General features: G+C 39.5%; 2 protein-coding genes across 12 annotated transcripts in view; one reads left to right on the top strand and one right to left on the bottom strand.

The window, feature by feature from the left end:
* Window positions 1-21,375, top strand: part of selenoi (selenoprotein I) — a 788,955-nt gene that overhangs the window by 656,018 nt on the left and 111,562 nt on the right. The window lies entirely within an intron of this gene.
* The window catches only part of otofa (otoferlin a), a 608,533-nt gene that overhangs the window by 531,593 nt on the left and 55,565 nt on the right, over window positions 1-21,375 (bottom strand). For all 11 annotated transcript variants that reach the window (XM_051924238.1, XM_051924241.1, XM_051924242.1 and 8 more), the window contains exon 2: window positions 1,550-1,608. In XM_051924238.1, the coding sequence (XP_051780198.1) occupies window positions 1,550-1,608 (59 nt within the window). The remainder of the gene's footprint in view (window positions 1-1,549; window positions 1,609-21,375) is intronic.

Genomic DNA, 21,375 nt, shown 5'->3' with positions numbered 1-21,375 from the left:
TTTTACAGCTGAAGTGACACTAGGGTCTAACGCTAAGGAGGTTAATGATTGCTCTCATTTTCTCACATACCCTATGATTCACATTGGAGCTATTAGTCTTATACACCTTATACAGCTGTTTTTTTCTTTTGCAGATTCTTTTTCAATTATTTATTAACCCACAATTCCAAATTTAGGTATGTACCTGTCTAGCATTATATGTAAAAAATTTTTAAACCTGTTTCACTGCTACTCGACTGTCTCTGCACTTAAAAGCTTATCCTAGTTTATGCCTTTTAGACTTTGCCACATCTCTTCTGAATTTGCTCTACCACAGTTTTGGTCTTTGCATCTGTGCTCTGCCAAAACACTAAGAACTGTATTATGTTATGATCACTTGAACTTAGTGGTTCAGTCAACTCTACACCTTCTATTCTATCCCGATTATTACAAAATACAAAATCTATGCAAGTTTCCCACTTTGTTGGTGTTTTTCTGTGTTAAAAAACAGTCAGTGATTACATCTATAAACTCCTGCTCTTGTACTACACTATTTGCAAAACTAGCACAGTTAATATTCAGGTAGTTAAAGTTACCCAGGACCATAATATCCCCTTATAAACTTGTCTTTTTAATACTGTTAAAAAGATGCATATTAAAATTACTGTCTTCATTGTGGGGTCTACAGCACACTCCTAAAACAAGGCCTCTTTCCTCAATACTTTCCAGACTAATAAACTGAAGAAGACTTGCTTTTAAATACTGCTTTACTTAAATGGCATCCCTTCCCCCTTTTCTGTTCTGACTATGTGTCCTAAAATGTGTACACATCTATGTTATACTCATCCCCATCTTTGTTATTTAGCCAGGTTTCTGTTATTGCTATAATATCTTAATTATGCTCAGGTACATACAACTCCAACTCACTTGTTTTACATTTGATACTTCTAACATTAAGGTGTGCCATTTCTATTCTGTTACTTATTTTACTTTTGCACTTAAACTTTGTGTTAAAATGTATGTTACTATGCAAATTTGTTTTTACACCATTGTTCATCACCTCTTGTTCGTTCTAAACCTGGTCTATCTTAAGCTCCCCACCCCCACATTCCCTAGTTTAACACATACAAACTCTATATCAATTAACTTTCCATAAAACTGTATCTAACTGTAAAGACATTCGCCAGAAAAAACACACAAAAAAACGCACATTTCCCAAGTATAAACTTTATACTTTAAAATCATGTTAACTTGGCAAGCACACCTGTATTTATTGAACCAAAATGATTTTTACCTCTGTGTAAAATGGTCATTTACTAGCACATCCCCACAGTTAAGAATTTATTATGCCCACTTTTTTCAGAGGATATTCTTTTATATGAAGAAGACTGAAACAAACATACAGTTGGTTTAAAGGAAAAAAAAACTGCATTTAGATAAATTTAAGAAATAAATCATGCATACACTTACCAATTTTCCAAACCAGCTTTCCGCTTTACAGAATAATTATTCAGTTTTACAAATCTGTTTTAAACATGACAGTTTAACATCCTGGGGATGGAAAACTCACCTCGTTAAATCTGGCTTCATCCTCACAGTTTTCCAAAACTCTTGTATAAAATGAGAGCCCTATGAGAAAAATGTATTCTTTTAAAAAAACAAATATTTGAAATTGTGCAATTTCTATCAACTGTTCATGAAGAAAACAAGTAAAATATTACATTAAATCATTAGTTAAATGTTATAATACTGTACTTTCTCAATGTCATTTACAGAGAATATACAAGCACCATTCATTTTAATCTATTTTCCAACATGCTTATCCACAGGGATTGCTGCCCAAACCAGCAGAACTAGGCACAAAGCCTGAACCAACTGAATTTGGAGAGTTAAGCGACATCAAAACACCTACTCATGTGCACCCCCCACTTACACTGAATGCAATTAAAGTAGCAAATTAACCAATGATAATACTGTACATTAATAATATGTAATATAAGATCCAGTGAGCCCAAAAATATTTGTTGTAATAGAATATAGAGTCAAAAACAGAAACAAATTCAGTCTGAACACTTGCATCCATATTAATGTTTAAATATCAAGGTTCATTTAAAATAATACTTATACAGAAAGAATTTCATTCTTATAAGTGTAAATTAAACTATGATAAGCACCTACACTTGCTCTATACTAAAGCCTATTTGTAATTAAGGACATAAATCAATAACTATATTAAGACCATCTGTTACAATTCGGAAATGCCTCGTATTACTGCTTACTTGTTTATGAGAATTTAGTAATATTTTAGATGTCTGTTATTTGTACTAGCAAAGAGTTTGAATTAAAAAGTTTGAATAATTAAAAATGCTTTGCTTTAATAATGCACATCAGTAGGTTTTAAGGACAGACATTATACTAGAGAATTCTCAGTGAACTCTAATTTTACTGAATATTTTTGTCCCCAGCTTTAAAATAAAAATATTGTTTATCTCCATGCTTTGGAACAAAAGCCTTCATTGTGGTCTTCTAATGCAAACATGATGCATATGTTTTATCATAACATGGCTCATCTTACACCAGAATGTAACACTGAAGATACATGTTTGGTCAAAATATTGTGATATTTTCTGCATGAGATTTACTATTCCCAGGATAGGAGTGCCAAACACAAATCTTGGAGGGGCAGAGTGTCTTGAGGTGTTTATTCAGGCTACTTTCTTAATTAGTAACCAGTTACTTCTTGATTATTTAAAACACTTATTTTGCCTTAATTATAACTCACTTGGTTAAGTGTCATTCAAACAATAAAAAGTTGCAAACTAAGCAAGCTAGCAGATGTCCAAAATTACTCAGGGTTTCTCAAACAGTCCTGGAGGGCCACCATTTTCATTCCAAGTCTCCTATGTAGTTGTTAGTGTAACTTGCCATTAAGTCAATGGCTTGTTCTCATTCTGCCACACCAGTCATTTCCATTATTGATTTTCTTTTTTATGAGATGTCCATCCAAATGCTTTGAAAAACACAGAGGATCAACACCACAAAGATTCTTTTTCCCCCAAATATTTTATTGAGATAATGTATGAAAGACCCAGGTGCAATATGGACCTAATAGCTTGATTCACATCAGATTGTTTTTGGTTGCTGGTTACAGTCAATTAAAATTAAAACAACATAGTATGATCCATTAGTAATGGTAATTGGTTAATAATGGAGAACGTAGCTGGAACCTGTAGCCACTGTTACCCTCCAGTTCGAGGCTCCTGCTTTTGGGTATTTACATGTGTTACCAAATTAATTGAACTCTAAGTTGAGGGGTGAAATGAATTTGATGCATGTATGGTATTGTGCTAGAAATTGACATTTGTATTGTGTGAGGAAGACTGGATTATACAGAGAAAGCCTATGCAAATATTAGCATATCATGTAAAGTAAGGACTGACAGTCGCCTTACGCAGATTAAAACTTTGTCTCAGAAAGCTATGCAACTGTAGCACAAACCAACATAATCGTTCCACTACCTTAGACATGTGGCAATATCTTAAAGATGAAACTTTGCGCGGCTTTACTGCCTGAACTCTATGTGTATGCACCAGGAATTTTGTAAACAAGAGTTACATTTTTGTGTGCATTTTTTGTAAATGCAAACTTTGTTTCGAGCGCCTTTTAAAAGCGCAAGTTACATTTTAAGCACATACTATAAGCGCGAGTTACATTTTGAATACATTTTTTAAGCGTAACTTACATTTTGAGGACGCATGATTGGTTTTACAAAGCATTCTGGTCAAGTAATTTTTGGTGGCATTCTTACACATCAATACTGTCAACATGATCTAAGTGCTGGCGGAGACGCAAGACCTACAGTTCGTTCTTATAATCAATGGGCGTAGTCATTGCTAACCAGGCAATCTCAAGACACACCTCTTTCCCCACCTCCAAATAGGAACGCTCGTCATTTACACCAAGACTGCGAACTTAGTAAAAGCATAGATTTTTTCCGGCTGGTTTACTGCCGGTGTTGAATTAAACGATCGATTCTATACTGATTCTGTTCTGTCACCTCACCAAGTGTAATTGCAATGGTTAAACAAGACGAAAGAAGATTCGAAACACGAACATGTTTTTAAATGCGTGTCTGTCTCAGCAGCAAGCAAAGAAGCAGTCGGGAGTGGAGTGCCCACTTCGTACTGGTAGAATGTTATTGTTATATTTTATTGTTATGTTCAGGGAAGATTGAATATAAACTGTCAAATTGAAATTATAGAACGTGACAGCTAAAGTTTTTCGGATTCAGTTCAAAAACCGCCGATTATTGGGTATTGACTTTTATTTGATACCACGTGTATTACGTGAGCAGGCAACTCATAATTTCAATCGATTTCACTGAATGTTATATGGGTGTTAATTTGCCATGAAAGGAATGGCGCTTCTTCTAGGACTGGATCCTCCATTGTGCCAATGCTGCTCCGACAGGTCCCGTCTCCATACAATGTTACATTCAACATATACAAAATGAAAGTTAGGTCAAGTTAAGTTACCCTTACATTTTGTTTTACGCTTTAACGTTGAAGAGACAACTTTTTAAAGCCCATTAACTGCTTATCAAATACCAATTATTATCCAGAATTCCAACAATAATGGGTATAAAAGCACAGCTGCACCAGACCACGATTGGATATGTGTTATGCACTCTTCCATACCAAAATATGTTTACTCCTATATGTGCTATGGAGTTAATTACACTTGTTTAACTTTGATTCACAGAAGCCAGTGATTATCCTAGCAGCCTTGGTGGATAGAGTGCCAGTCCATCACTGGGCACAATCACACAAAAGGATTGCAGTTGTGCAGTATATAGTTCAAATATTTTAGTAGAAGTGCATTGATTTTAAGGGAACAATATCACCTTCACTTCTGTTATTAACACAGCTCAATGACTTCAATATTCTTTAAATGAAATATGTAAAATAACTTAATCATTCATCCACTACTGTACAGACGTGGACACATCATCAGTGTTGTTTCCTGGAGGATTTATAGGGTGTCTTGGGTCTTACAACAGACATCCTCTCTGTGGAAGTTTGTAATGTGGGGTGCAGTAACCACCCCCCAAATATTTTAAAATCTCTACTTAAGTTACTTAAGTAATGTGAAATAATCATGAGATAAATGTGTTTATTTGCACAACGTGCCTGGTTTCAGCACATTTTGACGTCCATTACAAGTTCTGACTTGTATTTGTTTAATTTCTTTGTGAATTCCTATATCTCCTGAGTGAAAGATGACGGCCAGATGAGAGTATATGAAAGTCATTGATCTTTTTGCAAGCAGGTGACCTGAGGAGAAGGATTACAGCGCATGACCTGAGGCTGCCTTTTATTTGGTTGCTTTCAGAATTTTCCAGGGACACAGCTCTGTGCTCCCCGGACACTCATACATTTATTGGCACCAAATTAATATTGTTTTAGGCTTTTTTTAATTTAATGTCATTGGACAATCATCAAAAAACTATTTAACGTTTATTTCCATGGTTCATATTTCACATCCATTAGCGTAACTACAGATGAGCAAGCGTGACTTTAGGGAGATGATAACTTAGGAAAATTTGGTTGTTTCTTTAATGAAACACCGCTTCACAAATCGTTCACTTGAAGAAAAAAAGGAGATAAAGGAGCTTGGACCTGACCGATCTGACATAAGGATTTAGCAGCAGGCAATTGATCAAGGACAAGCTTACACACTGTCTTTTTGCAGCTCTTGTTATGACAAATGGAGTTGGCTAACTTGATGTGGTGTAAGTGATGCCTTTTTTTCCTTTCCCTGTTTGTTGTTTCAAAGTGTTTGCACTGAAGCATTGTGGACAGCAATGGGGGTACAAGACTAAAAAACATCTTTCTGAAAAATGCAAGCAGCATTAAAGTAGCCACAGTCATCTACAGCAATGTTTTTTCAACCAGTGTACCACTGCACAGTGGTGCACCATGAGAGCTACTCAGGTGTGCCATGAAAATAATAGTGTAGCTCACCTGGTTCTGAATTTGAGAGAGAGACAAGCTCCACAGGTGGTCGAGGCCTTTCTGAGGAGGACAGGACTACCTAGAGGACCTGGCATGAAAGCTGCTCCGTGATCGCTATGTTGCAGACTGCTATAGTCCAACTGCCTGGGTGAGTGGTCGCCAGCGATTCTCTCAGGACCAGTTGATAGTGGGCATACGAGTTGACTAATGAGGCAGACAGGGACATCTGTGAATGCTGATCTCAAAGCTGCTTTTTTACTGGCTTCTCCCACCCCTTTGGACAGTTGAGCACATGTATGAGATGTAATGTGTTTGTGGTAAGATAGTAAGATAGCGGTGTGCCTTGGGATGTTTTTGGTTACAAAAAGTGTGCCACCAAAGAAAAAAGGCTGTGAATCACTGATCTAGACAAAAAGCATGAGGCTAAATTGTTTTGGCAGGCTTATTGAAATGACTAAGTTTAATCAGAAAGTAATTAGGAAATTTTCAGGCCTGATGAAAAGGATGGCAACATTTATGCTCAAGGACTTGGACTTATCCTGTGGCTGTAGTACAAGACAGGCTGGCGGGCGAGTTATGTTTCAAGATATGGGGGTCTGTGGATCTTACAATATGATTTTGTGCCCAGGTCAGGTAGCCCTGTCAAACTTGCATAGGACTGGGCAGACTAGCAGCAAGTGTAGAATAAAATTAGGATGGGAATGACTCTGTTGGTGTGGTAAATGATAAACTGTGAAGTAAGAAAACTCAGAGGATTACTGATTGTATGATGTGGATTAATGGAATACAGTGGAAATGGCCAAGGACTGGGTACTCTATTAGCAGAGGCAGAATAAGATTTGGATTGGATTTATGCTATGGATGGGTTATAAGACAGACAGAAGTGCAAGTTATTGGAAGATTACAAAGGTGGGTGTGTGGATATTATGGTGTGGGTTTTTGGTAGAATGGGGAATTGGGCAAGTTGGCAAAGGATTGGGCAATTTAGGGACAGGTGTAGTATAAAATGTGGGTGGCATGTGTACCTGTTCCTTTCTACATCTATAAGATAAATTATGGGAAGAATAAGGGTCCTGTGGATCCCACAGACTGAAGTTTTGGAAATGGTGTTGTATTGGGTTAGTGGTGAGCTTCCTGCTCCTCCCTGTGCCACACTCCCAATAACAGCCTTGTGCTTCAGCCAAGTTTCTGCCTGCTGGATTGTCTCAGCCGCTTTCCACTTCATCCCTGTCCTCACTACGATACCTGGTCCAGACACTTTAGCATCCTTAGACTGTGAGTACTGCAGGTGTTCATATACCTGTGTAACAACGAATTCCTCCATGATAGAGCTGAATGGGAGCCTAAGCTTGCTGCTGTTCCCATACAGCCCTCTACTGTTCAACCTATGTGGCATGCCATGCATAAGTAGATGGTTACCTTACACTCAAAACCTTCCTCTACAGTCATGGGGAATTTGTAAATGAGCAGCAACCAAAGGATCCTTGGGAGAATTACATGCTGTTAAACCCAGGCCTTGAACTTCCCAAGGAGCCCCTACTTGTCCACATTTAGGCATCCCTCTGGATCAGCAGTGGTGGTTTGGATGGAGTTATTGTCTTTCAGGTTGCAAATGGAGATCTTCCTGAGATTATTCATTGTTTTTTGGTGACAAATACGATCAGGGCATCTCCCATCCTGAAGCAAACACCTTCCCTTTCTTCAACATTTCAGTGGTTTAAAACTCATGTTCACCCACAACATAAGTCACTCCAAACCCTAAAGGGTACACCTGGCTCCAGGCACTGTTGTTCTTGTGAATGTGAGATCAAACAAGTAGGCTCTGATGGGTGGCCGCCTCACTCCAGACTTGCATAAGGGACCTTTGCACTCTGCCTCTGCTGACATATTTATATTCATTGCCAGAATGAAAAGGGTCACAGAGACAGCACACCTGGTGATAATTCCTTCTTCAAGCTGGTGCCAGTCAAAAGTCAGGGTGCAAGTAGAGACTCTCAAGCTGAACTTGCTGTAATAGTCAGAATTAGATCTTACACTTTCTGTGGCACATGGTACTTCTCCAGCACCAACTCAACCAGCCTGTGGGGTACTGAGCCATATACTGTATGTTGGTTAGATTGAACCAAAGTACTTCTAGGCTCCCTCTGCCTTCTCTTGTCTCCCTGATAAGTTGAGTCACTACACCAAAATGTTCCAGGCACCCGGGAATCCCCAGTATGCCTTCATTTTGTACCAACGTGTCAATGTAATTATTATTCAACTGGAAATTGGAAAGTCTCTTAGCCACAACACTAAAGAAGATCTTACTTTCCACGCTTAATAAAGAAATGACCTGAAACTTGATCAGTGTTCTCTGAGTTCTCTTCTTTGGGTACAAATACCCCTTCAGTGGAACTCCATGTCTGGGCAATTTTCCCCCCTCCTCTAAATTACTTTTAGGGACCTCCAGAGCTGATGAAGCAGCTTGAGATAGTTTTGTAAACTCTGTATGGCACACCACTTGAGCCAGGTACTGAACTAGATCTTGCTCTCCTAACCACTTCCTCTACTTTGCTCAGAAATGGCTTCTTCAGATTCTGATGTTGGCTCTGGTGAAGTTATAAGTGCCCTGCACAGGTCCAAAGGCTGGTCCCTCCTGTTGATCAGATCAATCTACCCAACGTATTCTGACCAAGGAGTGGATTGGTCAAATTATAGGGTTTGGCGAGGAATTCTACTCTCTTCCTTGCCCTGTCTCTCAGCCTCATTCTATGGCTATCCACAAGGTCAGAAGCTCCTTCCTAACGATTACTCAAAGCTCTGCTAAGCCGGCCCACTTTACATCTCCTGCCACCTTGTTCTGCCTCTTGAGTGACTTTAGCTCCTCCCTGAGATGCTGGAGCCTAACTCCCCAGTGGTTTGGAGATTAGATTGCTGGTGTTGGTTTGGCAGCTTTGTGCCAAATCTCTCTTTTGCAATGCTCACTATGATGGTGGCCATAGTCTTCAGTTGGTGGTCTATGTCTCCCTTAGTGGTCCCATCTAGGATCTGGTCTATGTCCTCATCAAACCGCCTCCACACCACTTTCTTGGAAGACTGGGGCCATTTAATTCTAGGCTTAGCTAGTGTGGCACCAGCATCTGGTGTGGGCTTGGCTGGTAGGACACAGCCATCTTGCATGGATAGCAACTTGTTGGCTTCGTGCATTGGCAATGGTTAATGACTTTTGATGACCCTGTGCACTGCTGCCAGACGGAATTGTCAGTAACTTGTTGGAAGTAGGTTTAGGTGACACACAGAAGCTTCAGGCACTATGATTTGTCTCCGGGCCCGACTTCTCCTGCATCTCACCAGAAATTACTTCTGAGCACTATTTCAGCTGTTCCTCTATTAGGCATCACATTTTGCCCTGGTGTATCCTCAAGCCTATGATGTTCTTACAGGTCTTGCCGCTACGCAATGTATACTCACTGTTGTTCCATTGTCCTGTATCATTAGCCTTAGGCACCCCTGGGGGTCTTTTCTTTGTGGCACCTGCTGCATGCTTAGGTTCTTCCTCTTGGAAAATATGGTTCGGCTGCCACCCCTCCCTACCCCTGTTGCCATCTCTCTGGCTGCCTATTGTCTCTCCAGCTGTCATTGCCCTATTTGCAGTTGTCAGCCAGTTGATTCCTAGTAGTCATTAATAGTACCAGTACTTTTCAGTTATGTAATCACTGATGCACAGACTTCGACACATCATCATGTTGTTTCCTGGAGTGACCAGCAGAACACAAAATTTTATAACATTATTAATCTCGGGTGAAAAAAATTTGACAAATAACAATAAAATTAGAAAACAGACAAGTAAAACATTTATCAATACACTAAATTACTCCAAAATTGGTCCAAAACAAATTGAGATTATGACAGTTGATATACAAAGAACACAATTCAAGTGTCTACCGTAATGTCTACCATGTGTAACTAATGGAAGAAGTATGAAAGAAAGATTGAGTAACACTTATCAAGTATAAATGTATGAGTCAACCTGGTCTCGAACCAGCAAATCATGTTTCTCTGATATGCTATAATTCCATGAGGAAGCAACCAAATAAGTTATTTAGAGGACAGCATAAAATATTATTTTAAAAAAGATTTTGATAAAGTTCCACATATTAGGCTAGCAGTTTGTAGCGGGGCTACATAGTAATAGTGTATTCAATGTATGTGCTGAGTACGTTTTGTTTCCATCGTCCCGATTACTGCTTGTTATGTGTATGTCAGTGAGGGGACGGGTGAGGGAGAGAGACCGCAGCCCAGGATGGAAAGCACCTGTTCACATTCAGTTACATCCGGTTCATTACTATTTAAATGATCAGGAGGGAAGAAGGGGGGAAGAAGAGAGGAAGGAAAAAGATGGAGATTTCATTTAACAACAAAAAAACATCAGTTCCTGCTATTTCTCACATCGCGCTTTGTATCCAGTTTGTTTCTCATTCCGCCGGATTCACTTCAGCTCAATCATCACCAGAAACCCCGGGGTTGGACTTCATTATCCACTTTATGCTGAGGAAACACAATGAGATTGTTCCATTTTTCCGTGAGATTCCAACGCATCCATTCTTTCTTGATCAGTCATCCGTATTCAGGACAGTAATATACACGGACTCAAGTTCACGATCATTGTCATTTCAGTATTCATTCATTATTGTTATTTGTGTTTTGTGTGTTATAAGTTACAGGGGCAAGGGAGGGTTTGTTATTGTATATATGGTGTTTCACGTTGCTGCTTTGGTGGAGGGATATATATATATATATATATATATATATATATATATATATATATATATATATATATGGGGTAATGTGCAGTAATTGTTTTGTTATTGTGTTCCTTTTAATATATTTATTCACTTATTTTACATATCTGCTTTTGTGTGCTTGTGATGCACCATCGATTGAGGGGAAAATATTATTTGTTAGAGGTATGACTTGGTATATGTAGATTCATCTCAGTAATTTATCCAGGCCACAGGTCTTGGTAGTGTAGCTGCCGGCTGGGTAAGGGGTCGGCCATTACAAGCTTAAACTAAAGATTGAGTGATCAAGATGCAGTAGATGGGTGCAAAATTGGCTGAAATACAGAAAGCCAAGAGTTATTGATTAAGGACATTTTTTTAAACAAGTTATATAAAAAAGTGCCCTCAGGGATCACAGCTGGGGCAGGTGCTATTTTGAATTTATATAAATGTTCTTGTAAGAGATGTAACTAACAGCTTGTCTTGTCTACATATGACAATGACATAGGTTAAATGGCAGATATGCTAGAATGATCAGAATCATTAGAGACAAGCCTGACTAGAAGTCAGTTTAAGGCAGTTACAATGTGTGGTAGAGGAAAGTGAATGCGGTTGTAATAAGTAAGCTTGAAATATTATGTTTTGTTATATAACAGGCTATGTGTAACTTGAAGCTACATGTCCTCCAGAAGAATCATAACAGACTCATTCATATCTATATAATTTACAGAAGTGATTAAGATGGCTAATACCCAGGTAGCAAGTGCATATGGGTTATGGAACCAATGAAATTGTGCACCCAAGGATCATATGGGGCCCATATGGGTTAGTAGCCTTTTACTGATTTCCTGGTACCCGAGTGCTGGAAGCGAGGAAAAAACTGGACAGTTTGAGGTTTTGGGGTGCAATGAAACATACTACTGAAGCCACATCTGGAGTACTGTTCTCAGTTTTGGTCTTTATATTACAAAAAAGAAATAGTGCTAGAGAAATTTCTGAGAAGAATGACTAGACATATTCTAGGACTATAGGGGATGTGCTATGAGGAAGGATTGAAGTACATGAGCATTTTCAGTTTAAGTAAAAGGCAACAGAGAAGAGACATAATGAAAGTGTTGAAAATTAGAAAAGTGACTCATTGTAATGATTGGCATAGTTAATGTAAACTCATTGACATTGGTTAATGTAAAATCTGTTCCTCAGCTAGAATACATGAACACATATGCTAGAAAGGAACAAGAAATGCTTTGAATACATTACAAAAAATATGGTTTATAGTAAGACGCAGAAGAATTTCAGATCTCTGATATTCTATAGACATCAGGGGAATTAATATTAATAAGCTACATTGAGTGGAAAAGCCTGTTATTATCAGCATTTTTCTAATGGACAGGGTGAACTAGGCAGCCATATTTTGCTTGCAACAAATTGTTCTTTAGTTTAATATTCCATCTTAAAACACAGTGTGACATTTTGCTGTTCTGTTACAGCAATGCAGGATCATTTTCACTGATTATTTTCAAAGGAAGTGAAGGATCACATCTTTATATCATATACACTAAGAAATTTTTACAAGGAGGAATGTATTTTCTCTTTGTTTTACACTTTCAAAAAACATCATTCCATTTTCTTCCTTTTTTCATACTGCTGTTAACATTTATCAAGTGCAGCAGCCATTTTCAAACATAAAACAAAAATATCTAAAACATAAGTAATCATGGCTATTCCTAAGTTCCAGGTATCTTACTGGCTAACACTTATGCAAGTAATGGGGTGGTGACAGAAATATACAACTTTTAAAGAGTATCTGCCTTTATAGTTCAAAGAGAACATGTTATTTCTTCATTCTAGTTTTTACTATGTATACTGCTACCAATAAACACACATAGCTATGGTAAACATTATTTGGTTCAAAATGTACAGAAAAAATGGCACTAATATCGATTTCATTACTGCTAGTTGTACACTTTCAAGAAAATTTTATGTATCCACTCCTCTGGAATACCCATTTAGTTTCTAATAAATGTAAGATATGCAAATGTTTAGATATCTATATTTAAAAAACACTTTTAGAGCACTGTGATATATTGTACTTTGTGACAAATATAACTTAGCTGCGAAAACATTTTTAAATTACCCATACATAGGTGAGCAAAATTGTTCATTGCAATAAACTACACCTCAGTTATAAATCACTGTCTTTAAACACCACGGAATACATGTCACCAAACAATCCTAGAAACAAAGGAGTAATATCTAAATGATATCAAAACATACAAAATAGTACACCTGGTAAAACAGCTGCAGAGAAAGACTTTAAAATTTTAATATCACAAAAGGAAAGTCACTATTCAAATAATTCATTCTTCTTATGCTTGTGTAAGATATGGAGTATCAGAATTTCAAATTACACATCATTTACATTTGTCTAGACTCCATTAAAAGTACCATCAAATACCAGACTATCTTGATTTACTATGATTAAACTTTTTCTATCATGTTGATAGAAACCTGCAAAACATTAATAGAATCACATCTACTAATTAATTACCTTATAGGAATTATTTCAAACAGAAATTTATTACACTGATTGCTAAACAACCAGTCTTGATAGTGGGAAGAATCCTGTACCACTACTATTCCTTAATGGGTAACTGACATGTGATATAAATTGGCGATTTGACCCTGTGTGGCCAACCTACTTGCAGGCATTTTCAATATGGGCTAAGGCAGGGTGCTGGCTAAGGCCAGAGGAAAACAACACCTGTCAGATAGTGGAACAGGTCGACTGCTACTTGTTCCTAAATGGCCTTCCTGAGCATATTGCAAAGCTGGACTGGGACCAATAATATACAAACATGCTTGAGCTAATGGAGCTCGTCAAAACACTTAGGGCGGCTTCACAATCAGAGAGGACAGAACCGTCCCTTAGTCAAACCCAGACAGAATCTGTCCCGACTTATTGGCCTGGCCGTCACTTTCCACAGCAAGTACCTAAGTCACTGGATTCGCGGCTGCATTTGCTTCTTGGTAACAAAGGGGAGTGTAGGGAGATTAAGGAAAAAGGTGTTGTGCACTTACGAATCCCTTAGTCTCTCCATATTAAGGAGTGGTAGTTGTCAGTGGCCACAAAACCACCACCTTGTTTGATTGCAGCAGTAACATTTCCATTGTTGCCCGCCGATTAGTGTTGCCATGACAGTGGATCAAGGGAAAAGCCTGAATTTATGGTGAAACCTGCTGGTACAGGTCTGCCTCATGATTCTTCAGTTACTAGGGATTGCTAAAGAATCTGACCGTAGCGGTCCTTCCAAATCCTCCATACCCTGTGATCCTGGGGCAAGATTGGTCTAAAAGTAAAAGCGGTTCAGGACCTTACTCTCCAAAACAAATTTTGGGCCTAGTAATGGGCAGAACAAATACATCCCCAGCTGCCTCCACACCATGTAAACAGTCAGTGGAGAGAGTATGACGTGGTGAACTGTGAATCATTGTGCAATGAAATGTCATCACCAGTCGCATCGGTGGTGCGGGACGAAACCAAGCCCCTTGAGGTCAGCACAGATTCTCTCTACCAGTTACATTTTCAATTTAGAGAAACCCTGGCTTCATTTTAAAGGGAACAATGGAATGTTTTTTCCCTTAAATCTGCAAAAAATGCATTCATATTTGTCAAAGGCCAACACATGCATCATCCTATCCCTCAGCACCCTCACTTTGTCTTAGAAAAGGACCTTTTGTATCAAATAGTGAAGCATGAGGGGGTGGTGCGGAAGTTGTTGTTAGTCCTGCGGACCTTCGGGCAGCAGGTCTGCGAATTAGCACATGCCCACCTCCTAGGAGGCCATTTGGGCACTGAAAAGACCCTGGAGCAGATTAAGCTCCGATTTTATTGGCCATGAATTAATGAGGAGGTTCATCGCTTTTGAACATCCTATCTGGAGTGTTAATTGCGTCAGATCCTAGGAGAGACCGTGGTCCTCTAGTTCCCATTCCTCTTATTGATGTCCCTTTTGAAAGAATCGGTGTTGACCTAGTAGGAACCTTCAGCCAGAGGACAGCAATTTATCTTAGTCCTAGTCGATTATGCTACCCAATTCCCTGAAGCTGTTCCTTTGTGCACAGCCACTTCTAAAGCCATCGGCATTGGTAGAGGTCTTTGCATGAGTCACCATTCCTAAAGAAGTCCTAACGGACCAAGAAGTGCTTTTTCCCTAGGAGACGTTCAAGGAAATGGCTAAGTTACTTAAGATAAAACATTTAAAGACTGGGGTATATCATCCTCAAACCAATGGTCTAGTGTAGAGGTTTAATCAGACACGCAAGCAAATGCTTTGCAAGTTGGTCATCAAGAATGGGAGGAATTGGGATCATCTCCTCCCCTTCATCCTTTTTGCCTATTGGGAAGTCCCACAGGCCTCTACGGGTTTCTCACCTTTTGAATTGTTATACGGATGACAACCCCGGGGTATATTATATATTTTAAAAGAAGGTTGAGAGGAAAAGGTACTCCCCTCCACAAATATATTAGAATATATCACACAATTACACAATAGATTCGGAAATACTCGTCCAATTCTACAAAAGTCACATGGAAGAGGCACAAGCATCACATACCTGGTGTTATGACCAGGGTACGTCTCTGCAGGATTCCGCCCAGGAGATTGTGTCTTAGCCCTTGTCCCTACCTCACATTCCAAATTGCTGGTCCATTGGCAAGGCCCTTATGAAGTTAAGGAGAAGAAAGGGCTTGTCAATAATTTGGTGAAACAAGCAAATTGTAGACTGAGCGAGCAAGTTTATCATGTGAACCTGCTGGAGCCTTGGAAAGACAGGGAGCTCGATCCCTCCTCCAGTCAGCCCCGCTTATTTTTTGCTCACAAAAATAACCTTAACTTCGGATCCGATTTGAGCCCCAAACAACGATGGAAGCTGGAGTAAGCTATCCTGTCTGTCCTAGAGGTAGTGAATGAAAAACCTATAAGGACCACTCTGATAATATTGTGACAGAACCTGGGGCCTCATGTATAACGCCGTGCGTAGAACTCACACTATAACATGGCGTAAGCACAAAAGCGGGAATGTGCGTACGCACAGAAAAATCCAGATGCAGGAATCTGTACGTACGCAAACTTTCACGTTCTTCCACTACATACATCCCGATCAGCGTGAAAAGTAACGCACGTGCACGTGCCTTCTGTCCCGCCCCAACTCCTCCCAGAATTTCGCCTCTTTGAATATGCAAATCGATATAAATAGCCTTCTGAGAAAAGACAATGGGAAAAGCACGGGGGAAAATATAAGAATTTCAGCGAATACCAAGTGGAGGCAAAGGAAAAACGTACTATTTGTTGGTTTAAACAGTGGTATAATCAACAAAAGGAAGTTGATCGAGTGACAGAGTGTCGGAGAAACTCGAAGGCTCAAGTTCACAAAGTCGCACAGTGCCCGAAATAAAAAAGAAATCACATATCAAAGTCGCCGTGAAAAGGCAAGTCGTAGCCCACCGTCTGAGTGTCATATGAAAGCTTATTAGGGTACAGACAAAAAAATAGGCACACAGTGGGGAAAAAAGCACGAAATGTCAACTTTAATCTCGAAATTTCCACTTTAATCATGTAGTTTATTTTGCTATTAAAGTAGAACATCATAAACTTCATCTTAAAATCGTTTAATTTACTAGTTTCTCAAATCCCATTGTAACTAAAGTAGGACATTAGATGCTTTGTTCTGTATTTGATCTTCTTTGTGCTCTGTGTGTGAATCACTACCTGCTTCTTAAACGGGCTTTCTCTTTCTCCGACAGGACACAGAATCCATTACATTCATGATATTACAGCTCTCTGAATAATTAAAATACTGAGATGTATATGTGATATCTTTTTCATGATGATAGGAATGAAAGCATGTTACTAAACATGGGAACACGGTGGCGCAGTGCTTGTTCATATCTCACGCAAGAGGCTTGCTGCGCCATGCGCGACCTTCAATGACATAATTTATCACAGCAGTACTGTCTCTTTCAAACGTACTAACCTCCAATTCCTGTCCTTACTTTTCTTTCTCCAAATACCCAATCGCCACACAATCAGCTATGTAATAGACGTGAAGCCATTTGTAAGCTTAGAACGCCGATTCTTCAAAACTTTTAAGGAACATTGAAATATCTTCGTAGTACATGTTTAATTATTCTATCCGTCTATCTTTCCAGTGTCGCGTCAGCGCAAGAATACAACACAATGCAGGAACAATCCATGAACTAGCTAGCGCTGCGGCACTGTGTCCTCACATGTTTAATCATTAACAATACAGATTATTTAAATGAAGTTAAAGTTTTATCTGTATAATATAATCAACATATTTTGCTGCATTTCATCTTAAAAATGAATACCGTCATCATATGTAAATACACGCTTTATAAAGTGGCGCAGGTTGTGCAATATTATAACTGTAGTGCAAGTTTACAGTGAGGTAATTGTACTTATAAGTAAACAGTTCTACAAGGAGCACTTGATGGACTGATTGAGTGCGTTTAGAGTTCTTGGGATGGAACTTTTTCTAAACCGCGAAGTCCGTACTGGGAACTCTCTAAAGCGTTTTGCCGTGGCTGAGTCAGTGTCTGCTTCATGCTGTATACCGATAATTCTCTTTCCGATCAGCTGCTGCTGTGATTCCCCACTCAGATACAGTGATATAAATACTCCGAGTGGTGCTGTGAGAGTAATATGGAAAAAGATGATCTGCTGTGGCAACCTTTAACGGGAGCAGCTGAAAGAAGAAGAAGATGCAGTGAGACTTACAACGCTAAAGCAGTTATGGTATTTGGAATACTATGGCTATTCCCTGGACCATTATATTGCTGCAGGTTAATTACAATCAGATGCATTACACTAATAAACAATATGCAGTTAGTTTCAGTGTATTTATAAAGCCGCGTCAGGAATGTGGAGCTAAGAAAGGGTGACCACACAGGAACAGTAGCACTGCTGAGAAATTGCGTACGCCAAGGTATGAGGTACCGTGGAAATGTGCGTGGCTTTACGCCAAGTTTAGGTTTTATACATCGCGATTTGAGCATGAAAACGTTCGTACGCAACATTTCTGTGCGTACGCACCGTTTATACATGAGGCCCCTGGGGTTATAGTGCGAGAATGCCCGTATCATCTTCCCAAGGCAAAAACAGCCAAAATGAAGCGCATGCTGGAACTAGGAGTAATAGAGGAAAGTCCCTGGTCTAGTCTTATCGTTTTGGTCACTACGCCTGATGGGAGTTGGAGGTTTTGCAATGACTTCCGTCGACTTAATTAAGTCTCCCAATTTGATGCCTATCCGATGCCACTTGTGGACGACTACCTCGAGAGGCTAGGTCAGGCTAAATATTTGACCACACTTGACATGACAAAGGGGTACTGTCAGGTTCCTTAAACAAACTCTGCAAAGGGTAAAACTGCATTTAGCACCCCAGGCGGTCACTGGCAGTACTGTGTCCTTTCTTTTGGGTTACATGGAGCACCTGCAACCTTCCAGTGTCTGGTGGATAAAGTGATCTGTCCTCATAACTCATATAGTGCTGCCTACTTGGATGACGAGGTCATCTATTCCAGCACATGCAAGGTACACCTACAGCAGGTCCAAGCAGTATTACGGGCATTAGGTGAGGCCGGACTTTGGATTAATCCAAAGAAGCGATTTGGATTGAACAAAGCCAAATATTTAGGCTACCTGGTGGACTGGAGTAGTGTGTGGCCACAGTGTTCAAAAATTCTGTCCGAAGACCAAGAGGCAAGTAATAATAATAATAATAATAATACATTTTATTTAATAGGCGCCTTTCTTATCACTCAAGGTCACCTTACAATAAAGTTAAACAATAATTAAAAAAATAAAAACAAGAAAATGATAAATCACAAAGCAATAATTAGTAAACACACAAATATGACAGGCAGTAAGAGCGTAGAATTCACAATTGATATGCCAGCTTGAAAAGATAAGTTTTGAGAGTACAGTAGTTTTAAACTGTGCTATTGAGTCAAGTTAACGAATATGAGAGGGAAGAGAATTCCAGAGTTGAGGAGCACTATGAGAGAATGCTCGAGCTCCCACAGAACTGAGTTTGATGTGTGGTACAGAAAGTAGAGCTGCAGATGAAGATCTGAGTAAACGAGAGGGAGTGTAAATCTGGAGGAGATCAGTGAGGTAGGGAGGAGCAAGGTTGTGGAGAGCTTTAAATGTTAAGAGCAGTATTTTATATTGTATTCTGTAGTTAACAGGGAGCCAGTGAAGTTGAGAGAGAATAGGTGTAATATGTTCAGTGGATTTAGAACAGGTTATTATCGTGGCAGCAGAATTTTGAATAAGCTGTAAGCAATGAGTAAGTTTTTGTGGAATGCCAGATAGAATAGCGTTGCAGTAATCTATACATGAGGTGACTAGGGCATTGACCAATACTTCAGTATTATGCTGGGTGAGAACAGAGCGAAGTCTAGAAATGTTTCGGAGATGGAAGAAGGCAGTCCGAGAAATGTTACTTATATGGGAAGAAAAAGAAAGAGTACTGTCAAGAATAACGCCCAGGCTCTTAACTTGGGAAGAAATGTTTGTGTTAATATTGTTGATTAAAATAGAAGAATGGTTAACCTTAGCAAGTGTAGATTTAGAGCCAATGAGGAGCACCTCCGTTTTATTGCTGTTTAGTTGGAGAAAATTGTGAGTCATCCATGTCTTTATGTCTTGGAGACATGCTATAAGGGCATCTGGAGGGAAAACAGAAGTGGATTTAGTGGATAGATATAGCTGTGTGTCATCAGCATAGCAATGAAACCTAATACCATGGTGCCGGAAGATATTACCTATTGGGAAGATATAAATAAGAAAAAGAAGCGGCCCCAAAACAGAACCCTGCGGAACTCCCTGAGTAACGACTGCGTTCTCAGATTTGAAGCCCTTAATTTGAACAAATTGCTTCCTATCAGTGAGGTAGGAAGAAAACCACTGAAGGACAAGGCCACAGACTCCAAAATTAGCTAGACGTTTCAAAAGTATCTGGTGAGATATAGTGTCAAATGCAGAGCTGAGGTCAAGAAGCACAAGAATTGATAAAAGTCCCATGTCAGCTGCCCGGAGAAGATCATTTGTGATTTTGACCAGGGCAGTTTCTGTGCTGTGTTTAGGGTGAAACCCAGATTGAAACTGTTCAAAAAGGTTATTTTTTGAAAGGTGGGACTGGAGTTGGGAGGCAACTATCTTTTCAAGAATTTTGGATATAAATGGAACATTTGAAATAAGCCGATAATTGTTAAGGATATTTGGGTCTAAACCTGTTTTTTTCAGAATTGGAGTAATTGAGGCTATTTTTAGTGAGAGGGGGACCGTGCCTGTAGTAAGAGAAGAGTTAACTATAGTAGTTATCATGGGGGAAATATGTGACAGACAAGACTTAACGCTTGTAGGTATTGGATCTAATTGACATGTGGAAGAATTAGATTTTGTTACAAGGTCCGAGATATTATTTTCAGCTGGTAAACTGAAATCTGAGAATAGGGTGGTTGGTAAGGGAACATGGGGGATAGTGGAGAGTATGTCATTTTCTGCAGAAATAGAGGAGGCAAGTTGCTGGTGGATTTTTTCAATTTTTCAGTTGAAGAAATCCAAAAAAGTGCAGCAGTATTTAGCAGAGAGGTTATGGTGAGCGGCACTTTCTGATGGTGTAATTAGCCTTTTCATTGTAGAAAAAAGAGCTCTAGTATTATTCCCTCCTGTATTGATAATGTTAGAATAATATACAGTTTTGGCAGCAGAGAGAGCATTTTTGTATTTCAACATGTGATGTGAGTACATTTTCTTGTGTACAACAAGACCCGTCTTTTTAGCTAGGCGCTCCAACTGTTGGCCCATGGCTTTGAGCTGACAGAGTTCAGGTGCAAACCAGGGAGCAGTGTGGATAAATGAAAGTCCAAATCTTTCTTGGCTTAGTGGGCTACTACCGCCTGTTCATACCCCAATTTCCTGAGAGAGCAGTGCCCTTGAATTATTCTACAAAGAAGAGGGTCCCAAACAATATGGTATGGAATGAAAAGGCAGAAGCTGCATTTAGAGACTTTAGTGACAATATACAGGGTGGCTACCACAAACCTTTTTTAGCCCTCTCATCCTTTTTGTTCTGACAATTGTGGGAGATGGCCGGCTGTTCATCCCGGCCAATACCCCCAGGCCGCCAGATGGAGCCCTTCCTGTAGCATGGAAGTGACCCAAAGACCAGCAGGGAATCCTGGACAATGGAGTTTCTATTCCCAACCCTGCTGGATACCATGGGGCATACCAGAGGATGCTGCAGGGAGGCTCAAGGACTTGCATGTGCCCTATAACCCGGAAGTACGTCTTAGTCACAGCGACAGAGGAAATGACGTGCTTCCGGGATGAAGGAGTGTTTTTATCCAACTCGGAAGTGCTGAGAAATCACGTAGACAGGGGTTCGGAAGCACTTCCGGGTCATAGACTATAGAAGACTGTGAGAAACCCCAGACGAGTGAGCTGAGCTGGGAGGAAGGGTAGCAACGCGTCTGGGAGTGGAGGATTGTTATTGAGTATTGTGATTAAGTATTGTTTATTGTATGAGTAGTGT

The sequence above is a fragment of the Erpetoichthys calabaricus genome, chromosome 3 (genome assembly GCF_900747795.2).
Source record: "Erpetoichthys calabaricus chromosome 3, fErpCal1.3, whole genome shotgun sequence".
NCBI classification, from domain to species: Eukaryota; Metazoa; Chordata; class Cladistia; order Polypteriformes; family Polypteridae; genus Erpetoichthys; species Erpetoichthys calabaricus.
The sequence above is the reverse complement of the archived record's forward strand: the minus strand, read 5'-3'. Positions and strand labels throughout refer to the sequence as shown.